The sequence below is a fragment of the Anabas testudineus genome, chromosome 24, assembly GCF_900324465.2.
Source record: "Anabas testudineus chromosome 24, fAnaTes1.2, whole genome shotgun sequence".
Classification (NCBI taxonomy): Eukaryota; Metazoa; Chordata; class Actinopteri; order Anabantiformes; family Anabantidae; genus Anabas; species Anabas testudineus.
Window position 1 is genome coordinate 6,697,285 of NC_046632.1, and position 18,380 is coordinate 6,715,664.

The 18,380-nt window shown below is 41.2% G+C and overlaps 1 protein-coding gene across 3 annotated transcripts in view; it reads left to right on the top strand.

Moving 5' to 3' along the window:
* evlb (Enah/Vasp-like b) overlaps nt 1-18,380 on the top strand; it is a 33,330-nt gene that overhangs the window by 11,170 nt on the left and 3,780 nt on the right. For all 3 annotated transcript variants that reach the window (XM_026341713.2, XM_026341714.2, XM_026341712.1), the window contains exons 2-4: nt 10,979-11,147; nt 12,191-12,368; nt 16,732-16,798. In XM_026341713.2, coding sequence (XP_026197498.1) covers nt 10,979-11,147; nt 12,191-12,368; nt 16,732-16,798 — 414 coding nt within the window. The remainder of the gene's footprint in view (nt 1-10,978; nt 11,148-12,190; nt 12,369-16,731; nt 16,799-18,380) is intronic.

Sequence of the window (18,380 nt, forward strand, 5' to 3'; positions counted from 1 at the left end):
TTTTTTAGGTGTGGCTCTTTTGTTGCACACACCTTGGAAAAGCCTTTTTCGATGTATGTTAAGGTATTGGAGCCAGCCTGAGCTCGATGATGACTGAGGTAGACTCGGTCACAGTATGGCCAGATAACCATGACAACCAGCGCTGACACCATCCGTGAGAGCACTGATACGCATACAGTCCATGTATGCACACAGTTGCCCTTCTGCTTCTTGGTAAAGTGTAAAGTGCTGTGTGAGTAGTATTTATTCAGATCATCCATCTAAAAAGTTTCTAAGTCAGGTCATAATTCAACTTTTATTGGTCCATTTAATTCCTGCAGGTTAGTGTGCATCACACTATTAACCTATATAATTTATAATGACATTGCTCAAGCAGTGCTAGCATTGACAATTCCATTATAATGAAGTCATACAAAAGTATTTTTGAGCTACAACATATTAGGTATTCGCCACTAAATGCTCAGATGAATCTTATGTAATGGCCATTTGTTACATTTAACAACAGTGAGATGTGATACTCGCAAGGAGGGGAAGGCTGCTTTAAATATCAACTTGAATCAACATGTCTTTCGTCACCATGCCATCTCTTCACTATTAAAATTCAGATTTCACTTGTACTGGCCACTTCTGCCTTCAGCTCACTCACTTGATTCACCTTGAAAGCCTTTGAGTTAAATCCAAGAGCTGCTGTAATGTAACTTATTGCTTGAGGATTATGTCTTGGGATGATGGAAAGGCTTTCTGCTGTTCGGGATTCCCAGAGGAGACCAAATGTCTGTTGTATTCCCTCAGTGCACGGCGGTATGACAGATTAGAGATGCAGTCCACCGGACATGCATGTCAAACACAAGAAAACACTGCTGGAACTTTGCAACATATTCTGGGTCATTGAATCTGCTGACTGATGATTACTGGCACAGATAGGAACGTTTCATGACCACATATCATTCTGTGTGTTTCCAAATAGCACAAGTCAGCCAATTTACGAGATGGCTGTGAGTGTGTGCTATACAGACGATGGTTCTCTGCTGTGGCGAGCACTTAATCTAATGGGCTTCGGCAAATGCTCAGCTGTAAAACAAATCACATGTACACATGTCTGTGCTGCGTGGGTTTTTAATGTGCGAATGTGTATGCTCACTGCAGGGACTCACCGCAGATTCCTCATCTCATTTACTCTTTAATTTCTACTTCCAGGGATGAGACAGTCTGAGTGTTAATGCTCTCTCCTATAGTCGTCTCTCTGCTGGGGATCTTTTTCCCACTCGGCCATATTGAGATGCATGAAATGTTAAAGCTTTCCTCGCTCATCGCTGTACTCTCTGTACTCTCTGTACTCTCGATTTACCTTGTTTCTGACTTTATTTCCTCCTGTTTTGCTCTTCCGTGTTCATGTTCTGTCTCAGTCTCTTGGGCCATCCCAACCCTTACTGCCTCCTCTCAGCGTGGAGCATGAGTGTCCAGGCTCGACCGCTTAATTCACAGGTTCATGCCTACGACATGAATCACTGTCCTCCCTACACGCATGCACACACCCCCATCAGGGAAAGTCACCAGAGCATAATTCCTCTAAAATGTTTACAGTAGTGCTCAGCTTCTGGTGGAGGTCGATGATGATGTCCTGAGGCACCAGACTCAACAATCCAGCAATAAAAGCAAGTGCTCATTAAGCCCAGATCAAGATTCTCATGAGCAACAAACCAGACAGGAATGTCTCGCTCTTTGCTGGACTTGGAGTCTTTAGTACAAAATCAGAATTAACAGCAAAGCTACAATCTGTAACTTATTTCTAATCATTTTTAGCTACGTGTTTTAGTGGGCTGTTTTGGAGTTTCATAGTGCTCAGCCTCGTATTTACTGTACAGACACAATAGTGGTGGACTTCTTTTCGCTCAGCAACAAAGCGAGTATGTGTATCTCACGAAATGGCAAACTGTTCATTTAAGGTGATCCTCTTGCTGGTTTCAGCTCTCAGCTGCATGCACCTTATCACATCCCAGCTGTCTCTGCCAGGTTGCACTGGATTCATGGCAGATTAACTTTAGGCCTGCAGTCAACTCATCGGGGGATCTATTGACGATGCGTTGCCTTTGCCGATGCCTCTGTTATGTCAGAGGATTTGACCGTCTCTACGGAGACATAAAGGACCATCCTAAATCTAAATCCTCTGCCACTGAGGCTCTTAGTTATTTTCCACTCTGTCTGTATAAGCCAAGTGAGGTCAGACAGACTTCTCTTTAATTTCTATTGTTCCAGCTGGCGTCGTCTCACAGTGATGGGAGGATAAGTAAAGAGGGTGCAAGCTGACGTAAAGAGTCTGGAGTTAAGACCATCCAAAGGAAACTTATCGACTCACTGTCAGACCGCGTGCACCAGTCATGTTGCTGAAACACACCTTTACAAGTTTTTAAGGTTTGTAGATGTTGCTCAAAATCACAGGCAATTAAAACATCCTACTTTCAAACCCCTAACACACCGCTCAACCACTCAAATTCTGATCTAAGGACATGATTTTTTCATTTCTCGCACTTAATAATACATGCAGGTATTGGTCGCACATAAAAGCCGAGAGTACCCGATCCCACATTTAATCCACTTGATTTAGCCCTCCGCAGTAAGATTTCCCAATGCTGTGCAGCTTGTTTTCGGACTCTATGCAGTGGCGCTTGAGGTTGAGGAAACTCTTAAATGCTTTATGCAATCATGTGGAGTAGCAGTAAAAGAAACATCCTCCTTGCACTCTCATTGCAGGCTTTCAGTTGGAGTTGAACCATAAATTCAGACCTGTTTTATGGCACCAGAATGTAGGTTTGCTCTTTTTGGCTGTACCAGTTGACCTCCATGGACTGTCACACATTTAAGGCTTTATTAGTGGTTTAAAGGGGAACAACAAAACCCCCAAAGCGAGGCAACATGTATAAATACATGTTATGGTCTACTGAGGCTGTAGCGTCTGCCTTCAAGGTAATGGGACAGCAGTTAGAACTCGTACAGTATTTCAAGGTAGTTCATACACCGACTCCCTCATGTGGGTCCATACACCTGTGCTAATACACAGCTGCAGCCTTACGAGACAGTTATTTGATGATCAGAGGATGAGACGGGACATTATGCGGCATTGTTGTAAAGACAGTCAGGTCTGTAATTAAAGAGCAGACTGTCTGAAGGCTTACAGTATGTTTCCCACTGTTTCTCGCGGCTCATTCATCTTTTCTTCACAGCCATCTTTTCTAGGCCAAGTGAATATTCCACTTCAGTTGTCATGCCAACAGATTAGCGTGCTCTTGCGTAGTCTCAGCAGTCGAGTCTATGAGTGTGCTCGTGTGTGCATGTGATGTACTATATGTGTGTCTGTGTGTATCTTCTCCGCGGGGTCTACGGGCCCTGGAATCCATTCAAATACACACAAGCTGAATACACTCAAGTGCATCACACACACGCCCCGGTGCAAACCGTACACTTTGATTAGCATGCTTTTGAAATTGTGGTAGACTTCACATGGCATAAACATATTTACTACATATTTTTCAAACTTTTGAATCATAAACGCTCTCAGTGACGATGCTGTGGACATGCTAACTATTCATTAATAGATCTAAACACAAAGTGCAGCTGATGTTGCGAGGTGTAAAGCTTATGAATGAATGTGTCCAGTAGTTGTTGAGACATTTTCCTCTAATGTGCTGATTTGCATTGCATTAGCCAGCAAGCAATTATTCAACCCTTACTGATGCAGTGAGTAACTCCTCAGTGCAATGATCTGGGGTTGCTGCAGTTGGTCAGGTTTAGGTTCAGCAGTGTTATGTGTCCAAAGTCAGCTGACTACCTGAAAATACTGAATGACCAGGTTATTCCATCACAATAGATTTTTTTTCTTCCCTGATGGCACAGGCATATTTCAAGATGACAATGCCAAATGAATGACAAATTGTGAAAGAGTGGTTCAGGGAGCATGACACATTATTTTCAGTTCAGACCTTAACCCCACTGAGAATCTTTGGGATGGGCTGTTTTTCACATATACCTCCTGTGTTGCCAAAACCACTTCATTAATTCTTTTTTTAAATAAATTGGCTAAACCCTGGATTAATGCTGGTGTGTTTATTTAGATTTTTTTTTCTGGCTATATGATAATGAAAGGAAATGTCCCTGTAACTGTGTCAGTGGTCTACAGCAGTGCACAATTTTGCTGGAGTAGTTTGCAATAAGCTTCAAAAACTGGGCCAGAGAGAGAGAGATGATTTCAAACTCCGGGTCCACAGAGATGAGGTTTAAAAAGCGCTGTTCTATTTTGGTTCTAATTTGCAGTGTCATGTCCAACAAAAACACTCTCACTGAGTCAGACGACAACTTTCCTATGGCTTGATCCGTTGCTTAACAGCCTGTGTGAGACATGATGTGTGAGACATGATGATGATCATCTTCTGTGTTGAGTATCCTTAGCTATAACATTTACACAAGCACACTGAGTGAGCATGATTTCCACACATAACTTCCAACCTAATTCAGCCAAGTCTAGTTATTTTTAGACCTCTCCTTTGCAAGTTGAGCAATGTGGCTTGTTTTATAACGGTTTCTATTAGACCCGACAGGATCTTTGAAAATCTGCTGTCAGCACAGACCAATTTTTCTCTCTTCTGAGTCTTTTGGCTTTTTTCACTCTGGCTGCTTCACGTTTTTTTCTCCACCTGCCATCCTTCACCACCAAAACCTCAAATACGCAAGCAAGCGAGCTGCTTATGTAACTGACCTGCAAACCAGCCCGACATTCTTCAGCAGATATACGCTCAAGCACATATCTGCAGATAAACACGCTGTGATTTACAGGGGCATGTTCACACACACTGTAACACCGTTCCTATTCACTGACTCCCCTTAACAGAAATGAATGCAGGTATACTTATAGGAAGAACAAAGGTTTGAATAAAGATGAAGAGATGATTTTTGTAGCTGTTTCTACCAGATCAGAGATTATGTTCAACTTTTATTTTAACAGGATTTCACATGTGCACTTTGTAACATTAAGGTTTTAATATCATTCGTTCATGACATGATTCATCTTCTTTAAACCCAGGGCAAGAAAATCTGTGGTCAGCCAACCGCACATTATCATCAGAGGCCCTCAGGAGTCATGCTTGGATGAATTTAAATGTCAATATTAGACCACTCAATTTAATAATGTGTGAATATGTCTACATTTTGAAAATTAAACTAACATTGTAATTGCAGTGAGCATGTAGTGCTCTTTTATTTTAACCATTACTTTTATTTTCTTTGTCAGTTGTCTCAGTTGATCCTGCTGTGCTCTAGTGTGATTAATTCCACCTTCCCGCTTCATGCTTTTACCTGTAATTTAATTTAATCCTAGATTGTTGATGGTGAAATTCAATGTTTTAATATATACTGTAGCTATATTTGCTTTCTTTAAAACTACTCTCTGCTGTGAGTACTGCTGTCTGCTTCTAGTGGAGTCTCCTGTTGCCTTTGACAGTTTTATGTGCAGACATTTCTTCTGACATTTGCACGTCAGAACTTTCCGATCTTTTAAAAAGTTTGAGGAGAACAAGCTGCCTGAAGAAGCAGCAAGTCCTAGTTTTACAGAATCTGCAGCAGCAGCAGCAGCAACTGGGACAGACTCTTCCACTCAGTGATTGTTCATCTTCTCCGAGGTAGTGATTGACAGTAGATGAGTGTTTGGAGCTTCAGATGGGAGCTGAAATTATTGTCATTTTACCAAATCCTCATGGTTGGATTGCAGTGATGGTTTAGTGCTATTGATCCCATTTCCTGTGAAAGTGGTCTAGCTTATAGGCTCAGTCTCATTGCTAATGTAGCTCCGCTCTGGCACACTCATAAATGTTTAAACTGTCAGCTGTTCTTCTTTCCGCTTTATGCAGCTTTGATGTTTCATAAAGATGAGCTGACATGCACAAAAATAGACACACACATACTAGACGTTTCAGTGTGCACCACGTTTGGCCAGTTTCCAGCCACAGTGTTCGCCATCGTTTTCCTCCTGTTTAGGAAAACACAGGGCATTTTGTGAAGGAGTTAGACAAAAAGACAAACATTTTGTGGCGACGATTGTTCTGCCAGCGAACTCTCGGGATTTGGCCGTTGCCTCTAAGCAGCTGGCTGTGGGACACAAAGACACTTTCTGTGATCAACAATCACAGAAGCACAAATCATCAAGGATAGTGAATGACAGTGACAGTGACAGACCAATGGCAGGAATATTGTTCAGTCTGGGGACACCTGTGAAGGCTTTTAAAACTTTGTGATATCCTTTAAAACAGGTGATGTTGACAGTAATAGATTACTGTGGACTCAGCTGCTGGTCGTGGGCCACACTAACATTTGATCTCCGTTTGACTATGTGGCTAAATGATGTCTGATAGTGGACTATCAGATATTATCTTCACAGATGATCGAGCACAGTCAGTTACAATATGCATATGTGCCATTTCATCTACTCTACAGTATACTGACTATTTCAAGTATCAAGTGGCGGGTGTTTTTCAGGGCAATGCTTGTAGTCTTATCTATTTACTTAAAGGTACATACTGTCTCCACTATATTTCACATGCTTCTTTCTTTCTGTTTTTACGTTTTGCTATGCAGTCTGGCCTTTATTACTCTATAATTATAGCCATGTAGGTTTATGGTGATGTCAATTGTTTTGCTGTCTCTGTCTCTTTTTTCTGGTACTAACCTCCTGCTCTGGCTGCTGCAGCATCACTGGACCAGCTAATCCATCAACTCGGTTTAGGACATTTTGATCTCCTAATGACAGTCACGGCTGCCCACTGGCAGGTTTCCATTTAGGCACAACACTGCTAGTCAGTTTGTTTGCTCAATGTTCACGTTTAGAATCCATTTATTGTCTCTGTGATACACTGCAGAAAATGACTTCAGACATTTGTTAAAAGGTGGTTGAAGGTTTCTGACAGTAATCTACAGTATCATGTCTTACAGCATGTGAGGGCACCAGTTTTCTTGGTAAACACTGCACTGCATCTATTTTAGGGGCTTAATATATAGTTTTTGTTCCTTAAATCATTGCTAAATCTTGTAAAATTGAGTGATCATGAATCAAGAAGTGAAAGTTCACTTCGCTAACACAGAACACATCTCTGATCGCTACAGTTGTCTGTGAACTGTGAAGAAACATTTAAGAGTAGTGTTTTTTTTCAATCAGCTTTTTCCAATATAAATTGTTTTTAATCTGATCTTTATGATATAGATATATAGGATTAATCTACTCTAATTTATACTGTGTATGTGCCCAAATTTGCATGTAGTGACATGAGTGTCAGAGTGTCTATTTCTGCCAGATTCCTCTTTGTTGTCAGTTCGCTGCTGCCTTGAGCTCAAGGGCCCCAGAAAGTGGAGCAGCACAATAGCTTTGATGTTGTGACGTCTGCAGGGTGGTGAAGGAGCTTCAGCCCTCCTGCTGCGTGGACTGAGATGTGTACAGGGCCCTCTGACAACACAGATTAGCGTAAGAGACAGACTAGGACTGACACGTGCAATCACTCACAGCGTGTTCGCACAAGAAAAGCAGCACAAATGTTCATGAGAGGATGGATTGACAGTAATGCACTTTACTCTGCATAATGTTCTATTATTAAAGGCTCACAAATGTCTCTGAGAGACTCATTTTGAGATTTTAGTTCCTCACTAACTGTTGAAGCCTCTTTCTGGAGCTAATTCATAAAAAACACCTAGAAAAAGAATCTCATCTTCTGTCGATTTGAATTGTTACAGACGAAATAGACAGAAACAAATGATGTGGAGAATTCCCTCCTATGAATTTAAATTCCACCTCCATCTATTTTGGCATTTGATCAGCAGAAGACGATGAAAGTGCTTATTATGTTTTATGCTTCTGGGTTTTTTTATGCATGTATTTTCAGCCATATTTCTCTCTCTTCTGCATGCATGTTTTTCCCCACCTGTGTTTCCTCTGTGAGTCAGAAGCATATCCCTCTTTTCTGACAGCGTACGGTTTTGCTGTTCATCTCGGATCAGAGGGGTGATGCCAGCGGAGTGAATTTAGTGAAAGCAGACGGGAAGGTTGGCAACAGAAATAGAAAGTGGAACTATACGCTTTGACACTGCTGGTTAGAGTGACTGGTGCAGGTGTGAGACAGGTGTAGTGTATCCTCATCAGTGACAAATGAAATGAATGAGAACATGTGAAGTGCTGCCATCTGACCTGTGCGCTGCACACTTTCGGGACATGTGAACAATTTGTCTTGAATTTTTTGTGTGCCTGAGGAACGAGAAAAGAGTAAAACCAAAGATGGTGGAAGTAGTTTGGAAACAGTATCTCATTAACCCCGAAGTGACCTCAGACCCAAAGCGGAGTAAACTAATGAGGCTGTTCACTGTACAGTGTGTGTGTATTTAGAAGAGATGAAAAAGAATTGAAGAGTATAGACGCGCTTTTGAGCAATAATTGTGTTTTTCAACGCTGCAAATATTCAGTTGTGGGATGAATAATTCATTTACTTATCATCATGACCCTCATTAATCTGATTTAAGACGGACTTTAGATGCCTATTAACTTAAAAACATTGATGCTTATTAATGATAGTCTGACATTTTCATCTGTTCGTGCTGTTTTGAGTTTAGTGGTTTCAGACTGAAAATGTTTTCGGTTCAGAGCAAAATCATCCCCACAATGCATTTCTTCTGCATACACTTGCTCTCAGTGTTTGTGTTGTGCTCAGTTGCCTGTGGCTGTAGTCATCATTGTCTGCACTGTCAAGGTTATGTTGTAATGTTCAGCGTAATTGAGGGAATCAGATTATGTTTGATTCTGACTGACTGAAAAGACCTTCAGAACTATTATAATGATATCAAAGCCTGTGATACGGAGTGAACACCTTTTACACTTGCATATAACTCCCTGCTCTCTGACTAGAGGAAAGGATTTCCAAACAGCTCTCTGAGATTTCTCTGTGCCTGTCAGTTTGAATTTACTGCAGCTCAGACTGGTCATGAGAACCAAGGAGGATGGCATTTAAAGTGTGTGTCTGTGTCCATGCTTGCATATGTCAGTGAGTGTGCGCTGTCAAGGTAAATTCAGAAGCATCTGATTTATTCATGACCTGTGGAGCAATTGTTAATTTTTCAACAAGTGTGGCGTAGAACAGTCTCCACCACTGAGGGCTACTAAATTTGTATATATGTACAAGTGTGTATTTTGGTGTGTGTGTGTGTGTGTGTGTTTGTGTCCTATAACTGTCAGTCAGAAAACTCGTTTTTCTTGTTGCCTCAGCTTCTTCACAGCTTCTCTACTCTCTCTCTTTCTTCCCTTCACCACTCCATCTCATTCTCCCTGTCTCCTCTGTTTTTCCTGCCTGAGTCTCTTTTAGCACAAGAACCTCATTTATTCATGCTGCTGGGCCTTCAATGCCATTTTCAGCTAGTTGCCGAGAAGTACTTTTTAAAAATTAACAGAGTCGACAAGTTTAAGAAAATAAATTAAACACACCATTGCCCTGCTGGTGCTCGGGCTGATTTCAAGTGTGTGCACTTCAAAACCTCTAATGCAAGATAACATTGAAGAAGAGAGTGAGAGTACACAATCTGGGAAAAAGTTATTTATACCTCTAGCTTTAAATGCATGGAGCGGTGTAGTATGTGAAAAGTCCCAGAACCGGAAGAAAGTATCTCAGTTGGCACTTTATTTTAAATCAGATGATGCATGATGCAGAATCACCTTTCATTCAACTTGTGTCTGTTTTGACACCATTCACTGGCAAACGTGCATTTCTACCCTGAGAATAGTCAAACAGGAAAGCTATGCAGAAGTACCTGTTTATCCAGGTTTATTCCCTCTAATTCATTTTGGGGGACGAAAGATAATAAACACACAACTGCCACCGGAGAAGTCAGGAGAGATGGAACAATATCAGCTGTATTTTGATGATAATAATGACGATGACATGTTACCCCCAAGCTTTATAAGCTAATCATGTGTAGGCCCCAGTTTTGCATTTAGTGAACAGTTATGTGAAACTGATGTCAATTTTTTCATCTCCTGGCAAGAAGGCAAATAACGTATGATGTTTTACTATTTCTCACTCTACCTTATGCTGCATCCTTGCATTACTCTTCAAACCAAAACATTTCTCTCTTTTTCTTTTTCCTCTCCTTCTCGTCTCTGACGCAGCTCTTTCACTGGGCCTCAGGGGTCGATCCACTAATTTTAGCTTGGCAAAGATCTCTAACAGATGGGACTGTTCTTGTTAATCTCATTTGCAAGTCAAATTGTTTCTCTGTTCCTCCCTCCTGTGTTTTTCTTCTTTATTCCTCTTTAACTTTTTACACCTTGATCACTTCTCCCCTTCAAAACTCTGCAGAGATGTCCTTTTCTTCTTTAGGGTCATGAAAGTCCTCTCGTCATGGGTGCTTCTGCTTACAGTAAACGTGTGTGTGTGTGTGTGTGCTTACAGTAAACGTGTGTGTGTGTGTGTGTGTGTGTGTGTGTGTGTGTGTGTGTGTGTGTGTGTGTGTGTGTGTATGTGTGTTAAAGAGAGCAGGAACCCCACTAGACTGATAAATGCAGTCAGATCGCAGAGAGGCAGACTCAACACTGGAGGCCAGACAAACACACACACACTCAATAAGAACATCAACAGATGCTGGACAAGCGCTTGATTACATTTGGATTAGACCATTAGTATAACACTGGATTAGAAGACTGAGTTGTTGCCTTGGTCGCCATAATTATCTCACTTACATCCTCAGACAAATACACAGCAAGTGTGCTGTTAAAATAAACCACTATCAGTAATATTACTGAAGGCAACTGTTGAGCGAAGTAATATTACAAAGTAACATGAGAAACACTTTGAACATTATAAGTTAAGGGTCTTGAACAATGTAAGAGTGTCCAAGGTTGGATTTCTTCCTTAATTAGTTTCTTTAATAGATGTCTCTCTCTCTCTGTCGCTTTCTCTCCCAGCGAGCAGAGTATCTGCCAGGCGAGAGCCTCGGTCATGGTCTACGATGACACCAGTAAGAAGTGGGTGCCCATTAAGCCCGGACAGCAGGGATTCAGCCGCATCAACATCTACCACAACACTGCCAACAACACCTTCAGAGTGGTGGGCGTCAAACTGCAGGACCAGCAGGTAACATTTGGGACACATGCTGCAGTGTGAGAGAAGTAAAAAGGGTTTTACTCATTTCTGATTTTCAGTCACTCGAGAGAGAGATTTCGTTGCTCTGTGGGAGGATTGCAACACACAGAACGTTCAGACTATTACAGATTGTGACTGTGTGTTTCCTTTTGAAGTAACATGCAAGACCAAATAACCAAGACCAAATCACGAAGTGTGTGTGTGTGTGTGTGTGTGTTGAAACTTAGTTTAATCATTAAAGGTTTTAAGTGCTAATCCTCTGCTGTGACTTGACAGACATCTCCCTCCCATCTGTCAGTCCCTTCAAAGGCAACATCTCATTAGAACTCAGCTCTCACATCTATGCTTATGTGTGCAGTAATATGACACAGAGCCAGACTGGACAACTAACTCCACAGCGTGCTACAGAAAAGCCCAGAGCCAGCTGTATTTGCAGCGGAGGCCCAGGTCTGCAGCACCGTGCTGTGGACGTTTGCTGGGGTGGGCAGCAACATGAACGCTGTCATGGCGTCTCAATCCTGGGTTTTAATGCAGATAGCTTTCCATTATTAAACTCGTAACACCTGAGAATGTAACACCCCTTCACTATTCTCTACTCTAACACCTCAATCGTTGCGTGCTTGCTCCGCATATCAAGTGAAGTGGATTTGAAGCAGCCTAAACTCTTTATTTGTGTCACAGTACAGCTCTGCTGTGATGATACATACACTGGTAGATGTGCTATCAACATTTTCAGTTGTTTTGGTCCTCTCATACAACTGCTGACTGTTTTATTAGGTATCTTTTAGACTGCTGATTCCTATATCTCTCCATACATGGTTTCTTTAATTTGTAGTGGCAGATTCAGTTCACCTCCCTAAGGATTGAGCACAATACACAGACTGTTCAACTATGACAAGTTACCACATTTGGAAGCAGATCTTAATCTTATGTTGCTGTGAAATTTAAATGATTTAATATAGAATTTGTCGCAAAACAAACAGACGTCATTACATTACATCTCTGATCTGATCCTCCCTCCTCATCCCTCACAGGTGGTTATTAACTACTCCATAGTGAAGGGCCTCAAGTACAACCAGGCCACGCCGACTTTCCACCAGTGGAGGGATGCCAGGCAGGTCTATGGCCTCAACTTCGCCAGCAAGGAAGAGGCCACCACCTTCTCCAACGCTATGCTCTTCGCCCTTAACGTCCTCAGTGCTCAGGATGGAGGTGTGTTTTCTCTTAGGGCCTTAATCACACATATAATACACAATGAACACACGAGACATCTACTTTCAAATATTTCCTCATTTTGGGAGACGCTCACACTCATTAATAACTATCTGAGTCTTAACATTCTTTTAAATTATATTCTTCTAACATTCTTCTTCATCAAATATATATTTTAAATCACATAAAGTTATCTCTCAGGTCATGTGGTGTGTTCCAATTTCCTGCCTTCGGACCGGATGAGGTTTAGGATTAGGTGTGAGTCCACTGCATAAAGCATAAATCAGAATATGATCGTTGAATGAAAATCTGTGGGGGATTTCAGCTAGGAATCTTTGCTGCATCTCATCCCCCTTCTCTCCCACTCCTACTGTGCTATCAACTACATCAGCATCATTTCAACACCTCTACAGGGCTCTCTGGAAAATAAGTCATGACACAGCATCTGCACCAAATAATAACTGAATGCATATGCATGATCACGAAGCCTTTCAAGTGTGAGTGCAACTGAGATCACATCTAAGAATATCTCTGTTCTTTTAATTTACAATTGACCCTTTTCACAACAATTACCACTGATAGCAGCTGCATTTCATTTGACTACTATAGCTGCCAGGCAAACATCAGCGGAACAGAGCCATTGTTAATGTTATTAGTTCCACCTGTGTTTTTCCTGCTTCAAGTCAAAATGTCTGCTGTGTAAAACATCTATCTAAAGACTCCCAGCGGCAGCAAAGCGCATGTCTCCTCTTGAGCTTTGTGCGTGGATGAGGATGCATGTCAGAAAGATAGACAGACAAATATAAATTGGGCATTGATGGAATTAGAGGAAGACAGAGCAAGTATCACAGCTTGCCAGTCATTACTCCATCAGCAGCAGTAGCAGTGTGTCTCCTCCTGCAGTCCCCTTTAGCCTCTTAATTAGAATGAGTCATTGAGATGATCTCCCCTGGGTGCCATGCTAGAGAGCAGATCATTTCATCTGCCTAATAACATGGGATGGGGAACAAAGAGGCTCAAGTGACAGCAGCCAAACACAAGTGCACAAATACGCAAGAGACGCATGCACACACGGGACAGATAGACTGATAGCCTCTGCATAACCAGCTCTCTACAACACAGCAGCAGGAGCAGATACAACCAGAGTAGATAGATGTGCTAATACCATCTAACAAACACACACGTGTGTGTGTGTGTGGTAGAGAACAAAAGAATAGCAGTTTGTATGTTCCCTTCTGTGACTGAGAGAGAGAAAGAGGGATTGAATTTATGTGTTGGTGTTTGGATCCCTCTACTCCTTCTCTCAGTGTGATTTTGACACCTTACTCTGCTCATACTCAGTGGATAAGACACATTCACATGTTCTAAAGCAAAAATCTAATCATTTTCTTTCTGAGCCAAGCAGGTGTGCCTGCGCCCTCTAGTGGCAAGGAGGTCAACACCTGACCTTTTGTCCTTTCGTATTCCTCTCACGTTGGAGGACTGAGTAAACACTGCAGATTGTGGTATATCCTGCATAATGGATAAAAATAGTACTGTTACTCATATAATAATAAGTTAAAGAGAGCATAAGAGAGCATTTATAGAGTCCAGGTTAAAATCTCCATTTACCTAATCACTATAATGACTTTTCACCTATGTTCATTTGAACAATTGACTGTGAAAGTTAAATTCTGACCTTGTCGGAAGTTGTTGATAAATGAAAGCTTTATTTATAATATTACATTGCATCTGTAGCAGTAATTTTGTGTTGCTGCTGTAGTTAAAAGTGCTCAAGCCGTAGCTGTAGTCAAACACAGACAGAATATTGACAGTAAACACATCAACACATCAGTTTTTTAACCTGCAATTTAATATTGGACAATGTGTATTTATGTATGTCAGTGAACCAGGTATGCATGTAGATCAGCTCGTTGTAATATGTGTATAAGTGACATCAGGCTGTGTAGTCAACAAACAAAGCTTCGCTTCTGAAACATTAACCAGTGATGCTCGCTGCACTGCTGCCGCTGCCTGGAGGTGTGCGTTACATGAAGATGACATATGATGCTGTGACTGGGTGGGGGAGGGGAGAGTCGCAGGCAGGTGAGCAGACAGAGGTAGAGAGGAGGGTGATGGAGGAGGAGGAACAGGAACAGGTGAGAGATGGTCAGCAGGGAGTGGGTCTGTCAGTGCCTCTGTGTCTGCTACAACCGGTTCCTCTTCTTCAGCATGTCATGTAGGTAGTAATGCTGTGTGTGTGTCTGAACCTGATGATTTTAATGTGTAACTACAATATAGGTGCTAATTTAAATTCAGGATGTTATAATTGTGAACAAAATGATAACTCAGCATTAAATAACAAGAGTTTATTTCATTCTTGTGTATTAACACACAGATTCCCTTTTATAGAGGAGAAGTTAAATGTGTATATAGTTAAACCCACAGGCTGTTTTTATTTGGATGTACTGTGTAGTAGTCCTGAAACAATTCATCAGTTAATCAGCAACTGATTAATTGCTGTTGATTATATGTAAATATATAAATTATTCACTAATGAATTGAGGATTTGCTCTTTTTCTCAGTTTTATCACATTCTTGGAAAACTTAATATATTATTTTATTAAATTTTCAAGGTTTCCAAGTGACATAACAGCAGACAGACAAAGGAGTAAGATGTTTTACCTCAGAACAGGCACGACCAACTAAGAAACAAACTGCAATTAAAGGCATAAAGCTGAATTTTACACTTTTAATACAACCTTATGTGTAGTGAACAAGGTTATGATGTCATGATGGTAATCATCATTTTAGGGAACTGAAGTTGTTTGCACGTTCATGATCAAACATGGTGTTTGCTCCATCGTGTGTGTGTATAGAGTGTGAGGTATCTGATAGTAGGCATGAGTCAGGTCTTTTGTAGTCTGGTGTTATTTTTGGGTTCCCGTTACTTGATCAATGGTGGCCATTAGCACCATTGGTTTGCCAGTGAGTCACTTCCATTAGCAATACAAGCAGCAGGGAGTATCGACCCTGAAAAAGGGCCTGACCATGTAAAGCTGTGAATGTCTTATGTAAAGGACATCTTTCATTAAACAGAAGGGTTATGGGATGTTTGGTAGCCAACCCAAGGTAAAGATGTGAATTATTTTTCTTTGTACACCTCAACTACAATAGCAAATCAATCACATCTCAATGAAAGTCTTTTTACTCCAGTTGTTATTGGGAGGAACACTGAAGATTAATATTGTCCCAGAGTAATTCACTGATGTGAAAATGATCAGTGAAAACGAGTGATTCCCTCTGATTTGATTGTAATCCCCGGGTTGATGTCCTCTTGTCCTCATCTTATCGTGTCTTAAATTAATTACATTCCCTATCTGACTCTCAATCTGCAGATCTCGCTGTGTTAAACAGATTACAACACAAGTGCCTTGTAGCTCATATCACATCAAAAGCCAGATGGGTAGATCCTGGAGTCACAAATCTTTGATTATGACTCTGCTCTCCTGTTGTTTTCTGTACAATAGAATTGTTTGTTCTTTGAGTGTTTTCATTTTATTCTAAAGAAGGTCCTTCTTAAAAAAAATAAGTTAAATAAGATTAAAAACAAGCCAAACTTCATCCTAAGAGCAGATTTTTCAGAAGCTTCACCGTGTTGTCACTTACTTTTCAACGGAAACCACAGCAGAATTTACTCTGTTTCCAATTAAGGGCAGCCTGCTTACACAGACCAGACTCTACGCTCTGCCCTCCTCTTACTTTCCTTCAACACTTAAACAACCGACTGTGAGACAGAAAGCTGCATTTTTGTGTGTGCTCGTTACAGTTTGGAGTTCAAGTCTACTTCTAGTTAAATAAAAGAAACAAACCCAGACAACGACGTGTGTGTGAGTGTGTGTGTGAGTGTGTGTGTGTGTGTGTGTGTGTATGTGTGTGCGTGTGTGTGTGTGTGTGTGTGTGTGTGTGTGTGAGAGATCGGTACATTGTTCTCAACAGTATTAAGAATCAAGTGGAGCATCATGTATCTCTAATAGAGCACTGTGGGTAACAGGAGTAAACAGCAGGTCAGTGTGATGGCAGGGCTAAACAGCAGTATGCGCAGTATTATGTGGATTATGTTCTGCTCGTCGTCAACTGTACAAACGGATGAATTAATTTATGCTCATTTACCAAGAGTGAAGGATTATTATGCTTTTCATTGCACATTACTCATTAGAGAAGACAGAGAGCGTAATGATCAACTGATATTTAATTCGGTGTCATTTAATTGTCTTGACTGACACTAATGTTAATTAACAGTGTAAAGCTTGTAATGGATTATTAAAGTCACTTTATCTCTCTCTCTCTCTCTCTCTCTTTCTGGTTTTATGTGTGGTTTTAGGTCCAGCTGTCCAGCGCCAAGTCCAGAATGGACCAACATCAGATGAGATAGAAGCTCAGAGAGCAAGGTAAAATTTATTAACCTTTAAACTTGTAAATGTTTAGCGCTCCTGAAAAAAGGACCTTTTAAACATTAAACTTGTGTTAATTCATATTTGGACCCAGTGGGGATCTGATGAGATCATCAGATTAGGATTTACCATAGTACTGTGCTATGTAAGATCACTATTTCTCCAGCACTGTTTACAACCAAAACCTGGTGTGTAATGTAGGATCCCATCTCCCATAACGAGAAGCTTTAAATGAAAGAGGAGTCTTGTGTGACCAACAGTGCAATGACAGCACAGCAACACATTCAGAGTGATGAATGATTAAGATTCTTGGCTATGTGTAGAGCTTCTGCTTGTGTTGACATTTTTCTTGTTTTTCAGTGCAATTATGTCCAAACGAATGGGTGAACTTGAAGTGAACTTTGTTCAGACGCAGTGGTTAGGATAAGGGCAAAGTGAGTGTAGTCCAATGTGTCTGACAACACACAGAGACCATGTAACTGAAGCAGCTGAGATATGCAGACAGACACCCTTTTATCGCTCTCCTCCCCTTAGTGCACTCTGTCTCCCTCACATGACTAACCACCATAGGTTAGAAAAATAAACACAGTGAACTTTAAAAACCTCTAACACACAACAATGTTTCTTCTGAATCACAATGTGAATGATTGAAGAATCCAGAAATAATGGATGAGCAGTATTTAAACTGATGCTTGAGGCTATTTCCATGGCTTACAAGTCAGCCAGCATGTCTTCCAGTGCGGCTACTATTCCTATCTCCCTCTCAGATACAGACTCAGGCACAACTAGGTCTTTGTTACTGTTTTTAAACCTATTTCAGCTCTGCCTATTGGTTCATCCAAATGCCAAATGCCAGGGCTTAAGAGAACAAATATGATGGGAGTTACAATCCGATCCCATGTCTGCTAAACTGCACCTCTGGCACAAAGGATTACAGCTGTGATTGTGAGGAGAGATTGTGTGCTTATGCATTTGGGTGTGTTTGTATCAGCGGATGCAAATTAATTTAACTGAGCTCTCTCCAGTGGTAGCAGGGCAGTATTGCTCAGCAGCTCCGCTGCTGCATGCGCTCCTGTCACACCAGGGAGTTTGCTGGCTCAGCACTTCTCATCTCCAACACACAGCTTCCTCTCTATGGGCTGCCTCTTTCAGCCTCTCTTGCATCGCATTGTGGCATACACATGCTTCTCACATCAAAGACAGAGATGTGAGGGCAGGGTTGTAGTGGAGAGTGGAGGTGGACGGAGATTAAGGACAGCGTGTAGTGGGTTTGGACAGATGAGGAGAAAGAAGTTTATTCAGCACGTAGGTTTTCAAAATGTGTAGACAAGTCAGTGACTAAAGGTCATGTCACATCAACAAGCAACAAATCTGTCAGCTCTATAAAGTGTTTCTCGTCTCGTCTCGTTTAGATTAGTGTTGTGGTTTTCGGCCCAGCATAAATTTGTTTCATTCTATCAGACAAACAGAGCCGAGCGCTTACTATTGTAAAAAAGGGTAGCACACGTTATGTATATAAGGCAAGGATATCTAAATGTTATATCCATTGTGGCTAGCAGCTGGTGCATTCATACTGTAA